The sequence below is a fragment of the Sus scrofa genome, chromosome 1 (assembly GCF_054392235.1).
Source record: "Sus scrofa isolate SSC_HxYL_T2T_F1_AM1 chromosome 1, Sscrofa_HxYL_maternal_Yorkshire_Landrace_v2.0, whole genome shotgun sequence".
In the NCBI taxonomy this organism is placed as follows: domain Eukaryota; kingdom Metazoa; phylum Chordata; class Mammalia; order Artiodactyla; family Suidae; genus Sus; species Sus scrofa.
Window position 1 is genome coordinate 111022537 of NC_139383.1, and position 20634 is coordinate 111043170.

A 20634-nucleotide genomic window follows, 5' to 3' on the forward strand; every position below is an offset into this window, starting at 1 on the left:
ACTCAGTGGGTTAAGTATCCAGTGTTGCTGTGAGCTGTGGTGTAGGTCACAGAAAAACCTTGTATCTGGCATTGCTGTGGCTGTACTGTAGGCTGGCAGCTGTAGCTCCGATTTGACCTCTAGCCTGGGAACTTCCTTATGCCCTACATATGGCCCTATAAAGACAAAAAATAAAAAATTAAAAAATAATGAATAATTACCTCATATGATCACATGGGCTGGCAAGTCCAAAATCCATATGGCATGCTAGAAACTCAGGTAGCAGTTGATATTGAGGCAGAATTTCTCCAGTTTTAACTCTTAAGGCTTTTAACTGATTAAGTGAAGCCTCTCACATTATCAAGGGTAATCTCCTTTACTTACAGTCACTTACTTGTAGATGTTAATCATATTTACAAAATACCTTCACAGCAACACCAAGATTAGCATTTGAATAAATCACTGTATACACTCACCTTGTCAGGTAGCTGCAGATGACTATCATGTGCAGTTTTGCTTGCAGACTATTGTAAAAGATTCATTGCCTCTAACTCTAGGTTACTCATCTGTGATGCAAACTTGCAGAATGTGCAACAGAGACCAAGGCTTCTCTGTATCACCATCATGGATTTAGGGGACAAAGAGAATTCTAATACAAACATTATGCTCATGATTCCCGCTGTGCATGATAATAAAGAAATGGGAAAGGAATTCCCGTCATGGAGCAGTGGTTAATGAATCCAACTGGGAACCATGAGGCTGCTGGTTCGATCCCTGGCCTTGCTCAGTGGGTTAAGGATCCAGTGTTGCCGTGAGCTGTGGTGTAGTTTGCAGACGCGGCTTGGATCCTGTGTTGCTGTGGCTGTGGCACAGGCGGGTGGCTACAGCTCCGATTAGACCCCTAGCCTGGGAACCTCCATATGCCATGGGGAGCGGCCCTAGAAAAGGCAAAAAGACAAAAAAAAAAAAAAAAAAAAAAAAAAGAAATGGGTAAGACATTCTGTTGTCTCTGGACTAAAACCTGTATGTTCTATTGGCAACCACGAACATGGTGGGCTCACCTGTTAGATTTCAAGTAGGAGCAAGTCACAAACCCTTCATAGTTCTTGATGGTTACATCTGCATTTATTTTCTTTCACCCTGAGAATTTTGGTTTTCAAGAACAGTGTATAATAGAATGTTCTATAATTATTTTATTCCATCTCACACCACAGTCTCAGAATAACAATATTAACGATATCAATGCTTATTATGATTAATGAGAAGAGTTAATTTTTTTGCATATCTTATTCCTAGTTTCCTTTTATTTTTTTAAGGTAACACTATGTCAACATTGTCAGATTATATAGCCATTGCATTCTCCCTTTGAATCCTCATTTAGTCTTAGTATCCTAAATAGCAGTAGTCAACAGCAGTTGTTATGTTGGTTGTCTCTAGTAATTTTGACTGTCTCTGATTCTTTTGGAAGGCCTTCTGGAGACAATGTGAAAATATTGTCTGAATTCTTGAATGTTAGTATGAGTCTGTGTCTTTTATTCTTGAAGGTCGGTTTTGTTTGTTAAAAAATCCTTATCTCACATTTTCTTTCCTTGTATGTCTAAAATATATTACTCACTATTCTTCTGGAATAAACCATCTGTTCAAATACCTGAAAATAACCAGTTTTCTTTCCTTTTTAAGTCAAAAGGAATTATTGCCTAGATGACCAAAGCTTTTCCTCATCCTTTTCTTTCAAGTCGAGGAACTATTAGGCTGTGTCTTGGCGGCAGTGAGTAATCTAATATAGGCTGTGATCTTTTAATAGTTTAAGTCTTTTTTCATAAAATTATTCATGAACTAAACCTTTTGGTAGTTATTAGCTTTTATATTTGTTTTCTTCAGAAAATATTATTATTTATATATTGAATGTTCTTCTCTTAACTTTAATAATTGTCTATTTCTCTCAAATTACTGTTATCTCAATTTCTGAAATTTTCTTTCACCATCTAGTTCTCCTAATGAATTATTTGTTGTGATCATCCACATGTTTCTCTTCTAGTTTCATCTTCCTTGCTACAACATATTTTATTTTAATTTGAATTTATATCTCATTTTGAATTTTGTACTTCTGGTTTGTTTTGTTCTTTATTTTTAAATAATTTTTATATGTATTTTAGATTTTTTTTTTGCAGGTTTTATACTTCCCTCCTTTATTTAAGCACCTTTCGATAATTGTATTTTATTGTTGGCAGGAATATTATTCTGTTCCTTTTTGTCTCTCTCTTTGTTTTCACATTAACTTTACATGGGGTTTGATCTCAAGCTTTTCTGATACTCAAATTCATGAATTTTAGTTTTCCTGAAATTTTAGGAGTACATTCAAATTGGATAGCTGTTCTTCACAAAACACATTGCTGCTTTTGTTGAAAGTTCAAAAATATGATGGCTTGCACTCTGAGATTTCCTGGTTCTGTTATTCCCCTCCCAATTTTATTTGGATATTCTCATTTCTTTCTCTGTATTTTCCCAACTTTGCTCAATCTTCATTCCTCTCACAGCAGTTTACCCTCATGTGGGATAAGTCAGCTTTATCAGTTCATAAGTGTAGCTTGCCTCTTGCTTCTTAGCTCTTTCCATGAGCCTTTCTTATACTCACTACTGTTGGAAACTTTAAATTTATCCTTAACTTTTCAATGAAGCCTTATTTCCTTTTTTTGGAATTTCTTTTTTACTCTTAGGCCCATCATATAACTTGATGGTTCCTTCCACTTTCTTCCACACAGAAGTCGAGATAGGTTATGTGCTATGGTCTTTTGTCCCTCATGGGTTCTTGTAGATTCCTTTCTGCTTTTTGAAAAAGTTATACATAGATTTGTAGTTTTTCTCTCTCATTTCTTTATTTTGATAAAAAAGGGATTCATGAAAACCAGAGATTCTGAAGCCAAAACAACTGCCATCTTTTTTGAATCCTTCCATCTATTGATTTTTCAAATACAATTACAGTTATGTAAATGCCAGAGACAGAAAAGTAAATAAGATATTGGTCTCTGTACTGAGGAGCTGGTGTAAAATTTAGAAAAAGCTTTAGGCTGTGGCATATTTTCCCTTCAGTGTTTTAACTGAAATTACATTTGAAGTGTAATGTACATATGTAAAAGTATACATTTCTTAATTGTGCCATGCAATAAATTTTTATAAATAGAAAAAACCCTGGTAACCAATGTCTACATTAAGCAGAATATTGTCAGTATTCATCAGCTTCTCTTTCACTCCTTACTTTCCATACCCTCTGACACATAACAGCATAGGAGTAACCACTCTCCTGACTTTTAACAATTATAAACTATTTTTTGACACTATAGCTGCCAGCCTACGCCAGAGCCACAGCAATGAGGGATCTGAGCCATGTCTGTGACCCACTCCACAGGTCACGGCAATGCCAGATCCTTAAACACTGAGTGAGGCCAGGGATCAAACCTGCAACCTCATGGTTCCTAGTCGGATTAGGTAACCACTGAGCCACGACGGGAACTCCCATGAGTTACTCTTTGCTGGTAGAATTTGCCAAACCTCCAAGAGAGAGAAAAAAATGATAGTTTGCACAGAAGTTTGGGTGGGAAGAGGATAGTAGTAGTTCAGATAGGCTGTGCCATCGCCGAAAGACCTCAGGACCTACTTACACAAATGTAATGTTCCCCGTCCCCCTTATTTCCCATTCCTTACAAGTCCTGAACTCTTCCTTCAGGCTTCCTGAAACCATGTAAATTAACAAATAAAAGACCTTTTTTTTTTTTTTTTTTTTTTTTTTTACACTTAACTAGTAAGGCAGTGATTTCAATAATACAGGGTCCCAGGAACATTAAAACATACATTGAGAAGAATCAGCAATTACCACCTTCCACTTCACATGACTATATTATTTTTATTTGATGTCACACACAAAAGTTCTTCAAAGAAGCTAATTGAGATTGACAGTTCAGAGGTTGCAACTCTTCCCTCAGAGGCAGACAAGCAAACCCCCCACTTCTTTATGCCTAGCCTGTGCTACAGCCTCCAGATCCCTGTGCCAATAGTCAAAAGCTCTAAATAGTCGTGGCCTGGTTGCTGTGCTTTTCCAAAGCCTACCCTTCCTTAGGAATAGGAAGAGAAGTGTTCCCTGATGGGCCAAGAAAGGGCAAATGACACTAGCAAACTCTTCACATGGTGCAGAAGTCTCATTTGCGGGTAGATCTTTGTTCTGTCCTATGGTTTTCTTCTGTCTTCAATTACTGATGAAATTTGCATGTGAACAGACTCCTTGCTCTTATGGAGCCATCTGTTCCTCCTGTTCATTTTTCACCTAGAGCCCTAATTATAACTGACTCCAGGCAAAAATGCCTATGATGTCACTGTCAGGGCATCAAAGCTTCAGGTGAGGAAATAAGGTGTTAGAGCAGATGGACATCATCTGAGCAAAGAACTTAATGTTTTGTAAATATCTACTGCATAAGAATGATAGTGAAAGGAAATATTGAAAATGGAAGCAAGGAAAATAACCGCACTGCTCTTTTACTTATTTTTCCCTTTTCTAAATTATCACATGGTACCAGTGTATAGTGCTATGATTTATAGGTATTAGAATCACACTTTTAGTAAGCCTGGCTTTCCTGGGGTTCATCATAATGAAATGGATACCCTCTTGACTTATAGGTGAACATGACACTATGCATCCCATAATATCAGCATCCCAGGAGTAGCTAAGAAAACATCTGAAAGACCACTCAAAGGAAGAGGTCATCACAAAGTTTATATAGTTCACATCTTTCTCTATGATATAAACAGATTCCTGATCTTCTAGATTCAGCCCTACTCCTACCTTCTAATGCATGGGACCATTGTTACAGGAGGCAGGAGGGGAAGGTCTCTTTCTCTTCTTCTAGTGACATGGAGCTTTAGCCAATCAGCTGTCTAGGAAATTACCTGAAGTATGCGTTCCTCATATATATGCACTAAAAATATACAAAGTTCTTCTCCAAAGATGAAAAACACACCTACTGAATATGAAGAAAATGGATAGGGTATAGAATGAGATAAAAAATTAAAACCTGTCTTGGTTATTAAGATGGCTTAAGGAGGTTAAGAATTGTAAACTGGTATCCAAACAGTAAAATATCTCACTTCTAGTTAAATCCATAACCTACCCTTTTTATTTTTAAATTTTTTTAATTTAAAAAAAGTTTTTGGGAGTTCCCATAGTGGCACAATGGAAACAAATCCAACTTGTATCTATGAGGATACCAGTTCGATCCCTGGACTCACTCAGTGGGTCGGGGATTTGGTGTTGCCACAAGCTGTGGTGTACGTCACAGACTCAACTCAGATCCCAAGTTATTGTGGCCGTGGCGTAAGCTGGCAACTGTAGCTCTAATCTGAACCCTAGCCTGGGAATTTCCATATGCCTCAAATGAGGTCCTAAGAAGCAATAATAGATAAATAAATAAATAAATAAATAAATAAATATTTGGCCATGCTTGCAGCATACAGAAATTCCCAGGCCAGGGATTGAACCCATGTGAGAGCAGTAAACAGAGGCACAGGAGTGACAGCACCAGATCTTTCACTCACTGATCCACTAGGGAACTCCCAGGACCTATCCTTTTTAAAAAATGTTTTTCCATCACCATCTTTCTTTTATACTATTCTATTGATTCCAACAGATCATAAGCCACTACTTTGTTGAATAGTTCATTTTAGGCCAGAAAGAGCTAACATGGGACATCTAATTAGTTGCAGGGGCCTTGCTAGTCTAAGGATCACATTTCCATTTCCAAGGATAAAGAAGTTTTCCCCCCATTATTTGAATGGGACTTGACAGTCAGTCAGTCTCTCAGATAATATGTACATACAAGCAAAATTTTATTGCCAGCTCTGGCCTCCAGAGATCCAGTGAGGTGAGATAAATGAGGATCTTTTGTCACTGAGGAAATACGTTTTTCTTTTCCCAATCCAGGAAAAGTTTGGTGCTAATTCTGATGGCAAAAGTGGGCAAACAGATAAAGCCAAATAATCTACAAGTTCTTCAGAGAAGCTGGGTCTTTTATTGACCATCAGAAGAGAAATAGCCAGTCAGCTATTTGTGGAGCCAATGTATCTACACAAATGAGAAAAAATCGGCTTTCAGATCAGGCCAAGTGAGCAGCTGCTGCCTTCTGCTTCCTTGAAGGATGGGTCTCAGGTCCTCTGCCTTATGGGATCAGCTGAGTGTAGATCTGCCTCTTATTAGGAACGATCAAATTCAGGACAGGGTTGTCTATCAAATCAAGCGTTGATAATCATGTAAGACTTCCCCCTATCTTCCTGAGCAAAAATATCCACTTGAAATATTTGAGAAATCCAAGCACACATTCCAATTTCAAATATCAGGTTGGAGTCTACTTTCATACTATTGTAATATTATTGATTTTCTTCAGATGGCTTTATATTTAAGGACTCCTGGCTTCTAGTACTTATAGGGATAATCTCATTGTTAAAAAACTCAGGTCATTACTTGGGAGTTCCCGCGGTGGCGCAGCAGAAACGAATCCAACTACTATCCACGAAGGTGCAGGTTCAATCCCTGGCCTCACTCAGTGAGTCAGGGGTCTGGCATTCCTGTGAGCTCTGGTGTAGGTAACAGACTCGGCCCAGATCCCGTGTTGCAGTGGCTGTGGCATAGGATGTCAGCTGTAGCTCTGATTCAATACCTAGCCTGGGAACTTCCATATGCCATAGGTGTGGCCCTAAAAAGTGGGGGAAAAAAGTCATTACTCAAGAGATAAGTGCTGGTAGGAATGGAAGATTTGTTTCAATCGGAAGACTGGTAATTGGGGGAGAAGGCAGACTCATGTCCCAGAACCAACTCCAAAAATTCTACTTGTCTCTGAAAGTTTCTAAAGGAAAGTAATCTCAGTTAATCATGGAGGCATTGGGTCAGATTCAAAGTCATCTCCCATTATGTGCAGACTTGTCGATAACTTGTGATCTTTCTTTAGATGCTGCCTTGTTCACAGAGTGTGTTTGTGAGATGACTGAAGGGGAATCTGGGGGAAAGAGATAGTCATCTGTTAATTTCTTATTCTTCATTTCTATTTCTTTGCTCTAAGGTCAGAGCCAACAAGTTAGGCCAAGTATTGTGTGATCAAAAGATTTGAAAATTGTGCTTGGGCTGGAGATGAACAGAATATGGAGGTGACTGCTTTAAGTTTAGTGACAATATAGCTTTGCTATGACCAAGCAAAAGAGACCTCCTGCAGAAAGCTCTTTCCTGCAAAGGGTTCTTCTTGCTAAAATCTGCTCACAAATCTACTATCAGACATCATTTCATTTTTGTGAGCTTAGGAGGGAAGGTCCATCCTTTGTTACGTCTTCATGTTGACACAGGGCCCCATATTCTCAGAGTGGAAGGTATCAACACGTATCTGTAGCATCTCTTTGCTGACAATTTTAGTTTCCCACTTACATATACAAGCAGAGCAAGCTAGAATTATTTTGCTGTCCACAAAGATACAGATTATCATAAGCAGAAGTGTTAACCCCATTCTCTTGAGTCCACTTCTTGGAACTGTGCTAGCCATAGATTCAGGACTGCTCAAGATGGAGCAGCTTATGCCATGGTTGCAGTCTGATCATGATGCAATTAGTTTTATTTCCCCTGTGGTGGCAGTTATAGAAACTGTAAAGCAACTTAGGAACGTGCATAAGACACTGAAAGAGTCTGTGACTCTCTTGTTCTAATTATTAACTGATTGAGCTGGCTCCTTTGTGGTTCATGGAGATCTGGTAGACTTTAGCTTTTCTGCAGACAAGAGGCAGGGGACATGGAGGGGCCTTTGTATGTGGGGGCCCACAGGTTCTGCTTGGTTTCATCATGACCAAAGAGAAATAATTTCATTGTAAAATGGCATGTATTTAGATATTTCCCATACCCTAAGCAAGGAAGGGGTTAACTAAATGGATCTCTTATTAAGATGGATATCACAATAATGTGGATCTATATGGACAGATATAGAAGATAGACATGTGATAATATTATCAGAAAACACAGGGAAGGAGTCCTGAGCATAGAAATAGAGGGTGGAACCACCTTAGGGAAAGAGATGAGGCATATATTTAACACAGTAGCAATTCCTCTCCTTCATAAAAGCCCTCAGCTGGCAGACTGCAGGAAAAATCCTATCTATACAGACCATGATTTTTTTTTTTCTTTTTAGTGCTTCACCTCTGGCATATGGAAGTTCTTAGGCTAGGGGTCTAATTGGAGTGGCAGCTTCTGGCCTAAGCCGCAGCCAATACAGATCCGAGCTGCAGCTTGAGGCAATGCCAGATCCTTAACCCACGAAGTGAGGCCAGGGATTGAACCCACATCCTCATGGATACTAGTTGTGTTCTTAACCCACTGAGCAAGAGCAGGAGCTCCCAGCCTAGGATCTTATCCACCCCAAATAAGGGGAGAACAGAAAAGGAATTCTAGGTAAACCAGCTGATTTCAAGTTTTTGATTTAGCCCAAGGGCTAAATCTTTGCAAAATTCAAGTAAAAGATATTTATACAGATGAGAATAATTTCCATTACCAGTCTTAACTGAATTTTCTTGCCAGTAAGTTCCCTTATATCACCTAAAATTAAGTCCAAAGCAATGACCAATCATGGTTACAATGTGATCTTCCTCCTCTCTTGCTTTTACGCTCCCCTTAAGGTGTTAGAATAAAATAGCTGACATTTCAGGGCAAAAGTTAGAAAGAGTTGGTTGAACATAGACCAATTTGAGCCTTTCTTTTTGCCAGGACTGCTTCTCAGAAAACCAAAGCACTGGTTTTACTGTCTTGATTAGAAGCCTTGACTTAAAAAGAAATACCTCTGATTTCTTTTGTATAATTCTCTTCATACAAATCCTCTTAACAAAGGATTGGCCCAAGTAATTATGTACCAGGTATTGTCATTATTTCCAAAGTAACAAATTAACCTTGTTCTTCTCCAGCAGGAAAAAAAAAATAGTGGTCCCTGGATCTAGTCTTTATGCTGCTGAAAAGTAAGTCTTGGCACTATTTCAATAAAGTCTTCTAACCAAATATTTGTATCACCTTTTTGACAGGCATCTGAGTAGAAATCAAGATGGGGAGAAAAGTATTTCTCTTGGATATCTATATAATGATCCCAACTTAATTATTCTGCCTTAGTAAATGTGAGCTTTGAAAATAAGAGAGGAACAGCCCCAAGATTTTGTTCATTTTGTCCATCTTGATGGCTTTTACACATGTGCTATAAATACTCAAGGTTCCTTTTACGGAGTGGAAGGTTGGGCCAAAGCATCGCTTCACAGGCAAAGCTCACTTCATCCTGACATGAGCATTCTCCATGGACTTACTAGGTGATCTAAGCCAGCTTGCTTATTCTCACTGAATTTAGTGTTCCTTTTTCCACTGGATTCTCTAACTGGCTATTTTTATGACTTCTAGACATTTGTGTATTGCCATAGTACACAAATAAATTTTAAAAATAAAACATGTATAGCCAGCCCACAATTAGTGAAGGAGTCTTATTTATTTTGTCTTGAGATTGGTTGTTAGGAATTTGAAATTTATTTTCCTCTAGAAAAATATTATAAAGCAGAGACAGGTTATTAATTTAGACCACCATATTTTATTTCTTTAGAGAATGTAGATGAATATTAAGCTCCACATTTAAAACCCTGTTTTCTCATTCATGAGATTATTTCTCTATAGAATGCATTTGCATTTTCCAGTTTCAACTACTATGAACATGCCTCTCCCCATCATAATTCCTCCCCTCTTACAGTGGGTTAGAGTGGGGGATTGGGACCCTAGCTTTAGTCCAGGGGGTAAGAGTGGCCAAAGTGCTGAAGGGATGAGAGGCAGTCTCCATGGCAACCATAGCTAAATTGGGAGGACTTATTCCAAAATCATTAGGCATCTCTTTTTTTCATGGATGAAGGAATGAGGATTCTGAGTGTCCCCAGTAAGAGCAAGAAGAGGTAATAAAACATCAGCAGTCCCCTTGCTGAGGTGATGCTACAGGAGGGAAATTATTTGTTTGAAAGAAGATTTATAATTGAGCATCATTGGTCCTCTGATTATACTCAAGTTCTGCATCTTTTTGGTTGTTTGCCTGCAACTCCTGACACAGTGCCAGGCAAACAGTAGGGTTTTAGTAAATATTGAACTGTCCTGAGATATTATCCTTGGTAGGGTAAAAGTAAGTCACTCTGGATAGAATCTAGCTAAAATAACCCAGCTCAAATTTGTGTTTCCCTATCTAGAGGGTAGTAAGCTTGCAAATATTTGCAAACGTTTACATATTGTGATATACAAAAACTGAGGGTGGACACTGTTGTTGGAATAGGACTGTGCCTAGAGGTTTGCTGGTAATAGGCTAGAATAGAAAGCCCTACCACCAACACACCAATGATTCAAAACAGCCATCCAAGAAACAACAGCGTAGAGGGGACAAGAACCCACATTTCAGAATCAAAAGGAAGTTGATGTGAATTATTATTCTGTGCCACATGGCCAAGTTTCCATTGCCCCAAACTCTCCATTTGTTTTATGTGTAAAAATGCAAATCATTTTAGAAATATTTACTGCCACATAGGCTGGTGGTGAAGGTTAAGTGAGATATTGGATGTCAAGTTGCCTAATGCACAGTAAGAACTTAGGAAATGTTAGCTTATAAGTTTTCTCACTTTTAGGAAATTCAATGTGATGGTAAAATGAAAGCTTTCCTACTGACCTGAGACCGGAGGCAACCCTGGACCAGGAATGAATGTCAGAACTCTTCCGGTGCTGCTGTCGGTGTGAATGCTGATCACAGCCCTTTTAGTGACTGGGGCGAGGGAGGGTGAAGCCTGAGCAACAGTAGCCACACATTTCCTCCTAGGGGTTTGTGTTGTCCACCATGACTCCCATGTTCATTGTGCTTATGCTCCAGGATGCTCTATTATTAGTTTCTGCTGCTGGTTCTCCTCCAGCTGTGCATCCATCAGGGTCTGTTGCAAAATATCAGTCTGTCCTCACATGGCACAAAGACAGTGTGGCAGTCTATTAAAAATATTCCCTGAACCCTAGGCTTCTGAGAGTCTGGACCCTCAGCAGTCTCACTGCTGAGAAGACATTGTTCCAAAAGTTTCCAAGGTCTCTTTTATTTGCCTCTATCAGTCATATTTGGAGCTTGTCTCTCTGAACTAACTAGTCCCCCAGCCAGACCTTTGACAAAGACATTGTGTCTTTTGATAGTATTATCTGTTTCCTTAGCAGAGATAAGTCAAGGCTGGGTGTCTTTAATTTCAAGAAATTATCATTTCATTTGTCCTGGAAATACATTCATGGGTTATCTTTCATCCCCTGCCTTCAAGTCAAGGTTCCCAGGTCAATATATGATTATCTCACCTGTCACCTATAACCACAGTGTTTTGATTAACTCTGTGGTCACAATATCATCACATGAAACTGCCCCATGCTTGCCTCTGATTTCTCTTCCCACATTTCTGAATCTCCCTTTCATGAATCCATATTTCATAGGTTTTGTGTCTCTTTTACCATCTAATCTCCCTCAACCCCCAGCTTTGGGAAACAGTATAGAAACTCCTATCTGTGACCCATGGAGCAGACATGACCCTCTTCAGGTTTCTTACTTTTCTGGACTAAGTCACATCCACACAGCACCATCTGGAGTTGCCTGCAAGGCAGAGTTTATTTTCTCTAGGAATGTTCACTCCTACAGTCCTTTAATCATCAATGTGCCTATGAATTCCTCCTCCTCTTCCTCCTTGTTCTAACAGTCATCCAGAAGAGTTGCACAAAAAGTATCTCATGAACAAACGTCTTATGATCATGTTGTGGTCTTTGGGAGTCAATTGTATCAAAAGGGAATTGGAATGGGAGAAAAAAGACAGATGAACAGAATGGGGGGAGCAGACTACAGTAGGCTAGAAAAAAAAAGATATTGAAAGCAAATATGGATACTCTTATGGGTCAAGGACTATTTCAATCACTTTTACACCTAAGAACACTTTGTCCTTGTACCCACCATTTGAAGAAGGTACATGAATGAGAGTACTGTGGCGTGTTTATAACAAATGTGGACTTTGGAGGCTGATTGCTGGGTTCTAATCCTAGCTTCCCTATTAACTAATTATGAGATCTTGAGAAGTTATTTCACTCCTCTGTTTCTGACTTCTCATGTCCAAAGTGAAGCCAATAATAACTACTTTATACAACTGTCCTAATAATTAAAAATGTTAATATGCTAGTACATATAAACTATGTAGGACAGATCTCAATTTGTAATAAGCATCTTAATGAGAAGTATTATTGTTACAATTACTTAGGCATTAGTAGTTGTATTCTCATTTGCAGAGGCTAACCAGGACTATTGTATATATCCACCATGGACATTGTAACCTGATTGGATAATCCTATCCCTTTGTTTGGCAGAGAATCCTAAAGGTCATTGCCAGCCACCCCACTAGAAACTTGAGGAGAGCAAGGTATTCTACTCACACTCCCCTTGTGTACCAGTAATGCCAGTAGCTTCTCACACTCTGTGCAGTAGAAGATTCTGGCATATGTTTTAAGAGCATTTCAACCTTTTACATATTATTACCATAAACTGTTAAATCCCTTCTGTTACTAGAAGCAAATTGGGAGCTAATTAAACATAATCTTTTTGGAAAAAAATCCTGTTTGGGCTTTTCAGAGTGAGACAGGCTCTATTTTATACTTCCTTTCTGAGAATTCCCCACACCCTATTTAGAACCCTTTCAATCACTTATTAGCTCAAGAAAAATACCCATGAAAGATCCCCTGGGCAGGTGAACTTATAGTGAAATAAAGTACATTTTCTTATTGGAAGCCATATCCATTCTGGTACTCACTAGGCTGCAGACTTCAGAAGAATTGATGAAGGATTCAGCCCCTCTCTGATTTCTTGTGGCTGCTTGAATCATTAGAATATTGTTCAGTCATTACTTGATATCTGATTGTTCATATTTCAAGATGTCTAGTTCTTAATTGTAAGCTCATTGGCATTACAGACCATGCCATATGTATTCTCCTTTTGATCTGATAAGCACATGATTTACCCTTCAACCCCTATGTCATGAAAGGACCTCAGTTATTATGATTCTGAAGATCCATGTACTTGAGGTTGCTCCACCAGGATGACCACCTGCAACCTCTCTGTTCTTGACGCACATGAGCTCCCACTAAGTGAACCTCTTCTCACTGTCTTGAAGGTACTGGGAAAGACCCTTCTACCACAGGGCCTTTGAACATACTATTCTCTGCATCTCAATATTCTCCCTCTCTCCTCTCATCATCACTTTTTCTTCCACCTCGTTAATATCTCTTCATCCTTCAGATACTTTGACTAACCCCATGACCTCCATCAAACTTCCTCACCTCCACACCCACCTATCTACAGTTCTCTGACATTAACAAGTGAATTATCTTCATTTCACTGAAGGCATTTCTTAATATTTATAGTTAAATTTTTATAATGCAATTATTTCATTAATGTATGCTCCTAAGCTAGAAACTCCACTAGATGAGAAACTGTTGTTGCTCCTCATTACATCTTCAGCATTGAACACTATTTAGCATAAATAAGGGCTTCAGTGAATATTTTTCTGTTAATTAATGTTCAATACATATTTGCTTTGCAGTGATTAAAGCCTTGGTTGTTACTATGTTAGTAGTTTCAATAAAGTCTTCTAGAACCAAGATTAAAAATAGGGTTTCATGTAGTAGTATCAAGTAATTCCAGACTGAAAATGTGCTATGAATGGATGTATCTGGTGTGCAGACAGGTGTGTAAAGGACAAGAGTCAGACAAGAGGTCATTGCCTGGTAGGTCATTCTGGGCTAGCATTCTCACGAGCAGCAATGCCAGGACAAACTGGCATAAATCAGGATAACAAAGTAGAAACAGGTTTGTGGAGTAGCCACGTGTTGAACAGAGATGAAATCTATGTGGTAGGCAAGAGATTGGAATAGTGTTTAAGCGAACTCATTTTTTTTATTGCAGAAGATGTCCTAGGCACTATGTTAAGAACGGGACATCTGTAGACAAATTATTCTGTTCCTTCTCTAGAATCCTGAGGGATATTTATGGTGGAGAATAATTAATTATAATGTGTTATGGAAAATCCTATGATAGAGATGCTCTAGGTAGACACGATTTCATAATATGTGGCTATAATAGAAGGTTTCTTGGAGGAGATGGCACCTGAGCCAATCTTTGAAGAATGCGCAGGAGTTAGGACATCAGTCATAGGCATAGGAGGAAGGTAGTCTAAGACATGAGCAGCAAGTGGGAGCCTCAAAAAGCCTGAAAAGTACCCAGAGTACTTGAGGAACTAGAATCCTCCCATGATGACTAGAGAGCAGAGATGAAAATGAGGGTGGAGGATTTAATAAGCAGTAAGGCTGAGGTAAAGGTTATGGATTGATTTGGGTGGGGTTTGAAAAGTCAGTGGAAAATTATTAGACACACCTGTGATCCAAGCTGTGCTTAGGAAGTGGCTTTGCCATTAGTGTAAGAATTGGATGAAGAAGGACTGGGGTAATATCAGGAAGATAGTTTAGGAAATAGGAGATAGTGAAAGAACCTAGGAAAGTAGAATTTGAATTTTAGGAAAGCACAGAAACTTTAGGTGTTTTTGAAAGATAGATAGGGCAGGCAGTAAAATAGGAGGAGGTTTCTGACTTGGACAGTTTGATAAATTATGCTGCCAGTTGCCAAGAGAAGTTCTGTAAGAGAGGGAAAAATAAAACGCTGTTGTTGGGTGGTGGAAAATTTGTTTTAAAATATGTTGAGGGATAATAAAATTACTTTCCAGACCCATTTTCTTCCTTTCCTTAAGAAACAAATGTTTATGTTTTAGGGAGGTTTTTCCCAGCTTTTTTGCTGCTGGATGGTGGCCAAGTGATCAACTTCTGGCCAGTGGGATGTAAACACAGCATTGGGTACTTCTTCCAGCCAATGTCCTCTGTCTTCCACATTTCCTCATTCCCACTGTTGGGAATGTGATGTTGGCCAGAGTTCCAACAGCCATCTTAGACCATGAGATGGAAGCTGCATATTGAGGATGGTGGAACAAGGAGATAAAATGTCTTGAGGCCCTGATGATTATAGCATTTTCAGGCTTGGCTGCCAAATTATCATTCTATGATATTTGGAGCTTCTTTCTCCAGCCAATCCCATCATTCCTCAATGGCCTCATGAACAATGTGGCCATGCTAGTAGAAATGGAGGCTAAACATGGGTTTAACCACATGTACTTTTAGTCATCAGGACTGACCTGGCTATGGCCACTGCTGAGTGGCCAGTCTGTCAGCAGCAGAGATCAATAGTAAGTTCCCAATATGGCAACTTTCTCTGAGGTGATCATCCAGCTACCTGGTAACAGGTTGTTTACACTGGGCCATTCCCATCATGGAAGGGACAGTATTTTGTTCCTGCTGGAATAGACAATTACTCTAGATAGGGATTTGTCATAGACACACTGCTTCTATTAGAGGTAACATCCATGGATTTATAGAATAATTCACATACCTTCATAGTATTCCACATAGCTTTGCTTCTGATCAAGTGGCTTATTTCCCAGCAAAAGGATGGCAATGTACCTTGATCCTGGAATTCACTGGTCTTACCATGTTCCCTACCATCCTGAAGCAGCTGGTTTGCTAGAGTTCTGGAATGGCCTTTTGAAGACTCAGAATCAATAGGATCTAGAATATGCATCTCTTTATATCTATTGATCTCTCTGTGTGTCTCTCTCAATATATCTATCTATCTAATGAGACTGGGTTATTTTCCTCCTTTAGATTCCCTTAATTGCTTTTTCTAACCTCATTACTTGAGATATACAGTCTACTCTCTAACTTCTTGGTACACATTGCCATTTACACTATTCAAAGCCATTAAAAACACTTCTAGATGAAGAGTAGGTTTTACATTATACATCTTTTTCACTGTATTAATGGAAGCAGTAAAACATACTACGTTTATATTCCAAGATTTGAAATCTAAGAGATATAGATGTATCATGACCTGTGTAACATTATGGACATTACTTAAACCCTCCTGAACACTCAGTTTCTTAATTTGTAAAATGAGGATTAAAATATCTTTATCACAAGGCTGCTTAAAAGAGAAAATATATGTCTAAGGCTTCATGGAGTGCTTAGTGGACAGTAAGGATATAGTAAATAATGAGTACTGTTGTTCTAGAAGTCAAACTACTATCAAGTGAGGGTCTGAATCTTTTTGACATTAAAAAGTTCATAACCCACAAGGAAGGATCTCCATTGATTTCTGGAATTCTGCTCCAGGCCATGCCATCCATCCTGTGTATCTTTTGTTCAATACCTGCAGGGTGAAGCTAATGTGTTTAACTCATCTGTGCTAATGATTTAATTTGTTTTCCCTCCCAAGTAACCTTTGTATTGTAACAGGGAGACTTTCGGTGCCTTAACGAAAATGAGTGACTAATGCAAAAATTGCCGGCACCTGGAAGGGCCAGAGAACAAGATGCCTTTGGGCAGGGGGCTCATTTCCAGGGGACTTCTATATCATTCCAGCAGGAGCTGGAGGTCACTCAGCCTGCCCCTGGGTAAGGCAGGCTTTTCTCTGCCAAGAATAAATCTGGGTGAAATCAATACAAGCTCCTGTTGTTTTTGAGTTTTAGTTCCTGCCTTTGGGGTTTAGACAAACATTTGGCACTCTGTAAATATTTGTTAAATGCAGATTGAAGAGGAAGTGGGGGCAAAGTGGGGAATTGAGAGGCTCATCTCAAGAGGCCGAGAAATGTCTAAGATCACTTGGAGCAGAGAGGTGATTCAAAATGATTTCCTTTTATGTATTGTCTTGCACTTTTATTATTATCTTGTTCTTTACTAGCTGACTTTTTGTTTTTCTTCATCTATGAGAAAGAGCACAGTAACTCCAATTAACCTTACTAGTCCAGAGTTAAAAACTAGGGCAGTTTATCAGTTTGCATTGCTAATTAACCTGGTGCCTGCCATTCAGCTGGTAGAATACATGGCCAGAGTTGAAATTATAATCTTGTGAAACTAATTCTAGGTACGTAAATTGAAACAGCCTGCAGATATCCAAGAGGGAGATTTCAGAAGGCTTCTTAAGAAGATATTCCATTTTAGAGTCCAACAACTCCAGAAATTAAGAATTTATCACCCCACCCTCAGAGGTATGTTTTATGTACAAAGTCTGGCAACCCAACGTTCCATGCTGTTTGTACTTATGTTATTCTCAAGCTTATCTTGGATGCTTAAAAGTTGGAATAAGTGTTTGTTTTTAAGGTTTCTCAAGTTAACAAAGACTGGGAAAGGTTAAATATCATTTCATAGAGTAATTCAATGATTTTAGTTACTACTTGTGTTACTTTTTTATTCATTATATATGCAACATCTTAAAAATATAGCAACTATTAAAGTTTTGTAAGTATATTATCTAATTCAGGATTTTTTCTTTTTATTAAAAAAATACCTTCAGAGAGTCTGAACATTTGACTTAACCAGGAAAATGCACAACATACATAATTCTACAAATAGTCTTTATGAAGTCATGAATTCTCTGAATCTTACTCATAAACTTCTTAGAAGATCACAGGTCCCATGGTAAGAAATTCTGATGGAATACAACCCTATTATTTTATGGAAAAAGGAACTGAGATATGGAGAAGTTATAGTTCCAAGACCAAGGATACAAATTACTTGGAAATCCTAGACCAGGATCCAGGCCTCATGGACTTGTCTTATCTTATCCTAAGTTCCTGATAAATTCTAAGGAATCATATGTAACATCTTATTAAGCTAAAGGCAATAATTTTCTATCCCAGATAGAATTCTGTAAGAAAAGGTAACCTCACAACTTCCTAATCAGAGGCAAGAGATACTACCCCTGTCTTTGAAGAGTTCTGGGTTACAGCAGGCAGATAGTTACATATGAGCAGAGAAGGAGGGTGTGGGTCAGATGGCAGGAAACCATGAATCATACAAACAGTGGTGTCCTTGGGCAGACAAAGAAAAGCAGGAACCTCCTGCTTTTTTTTTTTTTTTTTAACAGGATACCCCACATTTTGAGGTGATAAATGTCCAAAGGTGGAAAATGACATGAATCTCCAGGGTCCAAATGTAACTTTTTGCTCCTTATGCCCTCGTTATAATAAAACTATAATAAATTAGCTATGCAGATAAGAAGTATCCATCATGTGCTGATGCCATGACACTTATGATAGAAGCTAAATTAGGACAAATATCCCTCCTCCCTTCAGGAAGGTGGAGCTGGGATGAAAATTAAGGAATACCACCCCCAAAAACCCCACCTTCCTGGTGAATATCTGACTTGTAATTTGATGCCCCTTATAATTAGCATGCCAGAGAAGGGCAGAGAGGTTTCCTCACTTTTAAAAAAAGCGTCACTTTTTTTTTCTCAATTTCCATCTCATTTCTGAATTTCTTCTATGATAAGACAAGAACCCAACCTTCAGGAACACCTGGACTTCTTCAACGCAAAGCATTCATTTAAACTCAATGCCATCATCATTGTGTCAAGTGGGGGTTGAGCTAGCCTTCCCATGAATCCTGTTGGCCGTAGTTACTAAGGGGACATGTTGTGAAGGGGAATAAAGAGAGATATTCAACTCTGGGCTCTGGGGCAGGTGGGCTTTGAGGAAAATGAAGTCTAGTGTGTGATGTGCTTATTATTCACCAGACAGGAGTGGATTCAGATTGTGTGGTGCCTGAGGGTTACATGATAGTTAGTTTTGAAGAAAAAGAATACAAAATTATAAACACAAAATTAAGTACAAAAGTGAACATTTATTTAGAATGAAAAGAGTAATTACAACAAACTATAAATATATAAAAGCACCAAATATCATAAAAGATAATTTAGAAAAATAATATAATACTTTATTTTTTATTTTTTAATTACTCAGCTCCCAGGCACACCTTTATAATTCTTTTATAACCTTTTTTGGGGGGATGGGGTACATACTTTTCAATCACCTCTTAATTTGAAAAGATTTTATAATATCATTTTCTATAAATAGAATAGCAATATAATTCAATCTTGAGTATTTTTTCCTCTAAAATTTGTTTCTTATTGATAGATTTTTTTTTTTTCAGTTTCACAACTTAGTTTAAATGTTACCATTCCTAGGAAGCCTTCCTGGCCAAATATCAGCCCCCACTAGCTCCTGCAAATGTGCAAATACATACATATAAAAAATTTTCTCACAGTGTAGAGATAATAGTTTTCGTACTTCTGCATGACTTTATTCATATTTCAGGGCTAGTGATCTTGCTTTTATTTGGTGATTTCTCTCTGTTTGACTATGATTTAGAGATTCTCCAAAAGTCTCTAAGAACTGAAAATATCTTTGGGTATTTGTGGAGAGGTGAATTAGCAGGTCTCTGTGTGTCTAAACCAGTTATAGTGTGGATTATTATCTGAAAGTTGATTTGTAGGAACAGAAAATTTGAGTGGAAACTTCCCAAGAGTCCATTCATCAACTCACACAATCACTTACCCAGTTCACCCAGCCTTGATGGAGCCCAGTTTCCTCCAGCATTGTCCAAGCCCTGGAGCTGGTGTAGTGAGCACAGAGGCTGACACCTATTTTCCTGGAGCATAGAACACAGCAAGAAGTGATGCTATAGCAATGTATGTGCTAACAGCTGTGCTGATGTTACATGGCTTGTTCTTTAGGAGAAGAAAGGCTTTGTACTTTATTTCTTTTTGTATGTCCTACATTGACTTTAATCAACTGTCATTAATTAGAAGGGTAGAAACTTTTTTGCACATGGAGGTGTTCAATAAATAGCAAATGATGTTACAGAACTCAAGTTCATGTGTCAGATACACAGTGAGGCCAAACAAATGGAAGTGTCAGAGATTAGAGCAGAGATAGGTTTATTGTTGGCCTTGCAAAGAGACAGGTGGTTCATGTCCCTCAAAATCTCAAATTCCCTGAAGGGTTTCAGCAAAGCCTTTTAAAAATCCAGGTGGGGAATGGGGGTCACATGTTGCATGATCAGTTTATGCACAGTTCTCTGGTTGATGGTGTGGTAACTGGGTGGTATCACAGGGGTTAATTTTATCAGCCCTGAGGCTCCAGGAAGTGTGGGGTGTTACTGGTCATCAAGTAGTTAATATCTTCCATTTGGTGGAGGGTTTTAGCATCTGTAAAAATACTCAGGAAACAATCAGGGACTGTTAGCTAGGTACTTTAGAGAGGAGCTAAAGCACAGGATATGGGGAGGGGTCTGTCCCAGGAAGGCCCCCTAGAATCCTGCTGGATTACAATGACATAAGGAAGGGGGGGGGAGTGTGAGAGTAGGGCAGAGAGAGAGAGAGAGAGAGAGAGAGGAAGAGAGAGGGTGATCTCTTGGTACCAAACTAAAGCTTCTAGTCTTAACTAGAAATAAATCACATTCTTATTCATATGCTCTTTTCAAGAAGATGTGTAACTACAAACTCTTGGAATGAAAATCAGTATAAGAATAAAAGTAAGAACAAAATAAACGGGAATCCCTGGCACAAATCCTAAGTGTGATCAGACCGTTAGAGGTGAGGGTTCCCTGTGAATGTAACCCCTCCCCATGTCTTCTCCTCATCA

The 20634-nt window shown here is 38.6% G+C and overlaps 1 protein-coding gene across 3 annotated transcripts in view; it reads left to right on the forward strand.

Moving 5' to 3' along the window:
• LOC146406294 (uncharacterized) overlaps window positions 1-20634 on the forward strand; it is an 840349-nt gene that overhangs the window by 693578 nt on the left and 126137 nt on the right. The window contains exon 7 of one of the 3 annotated variants that reach the window (XM_084966342.1): window positions 17076-17199. The exons of the other annotated variants lie outside the window; for them this stretch is intronic. Coding sequence (XP_084822468.1) covers window positions 17076-17199 — 124 coding nt within the window. The remainder of the gene's footprint in view (window positions 1-17075; window positions 17200-20634) is intronic. 3 annotated transcript variants of the gene reach the window in all.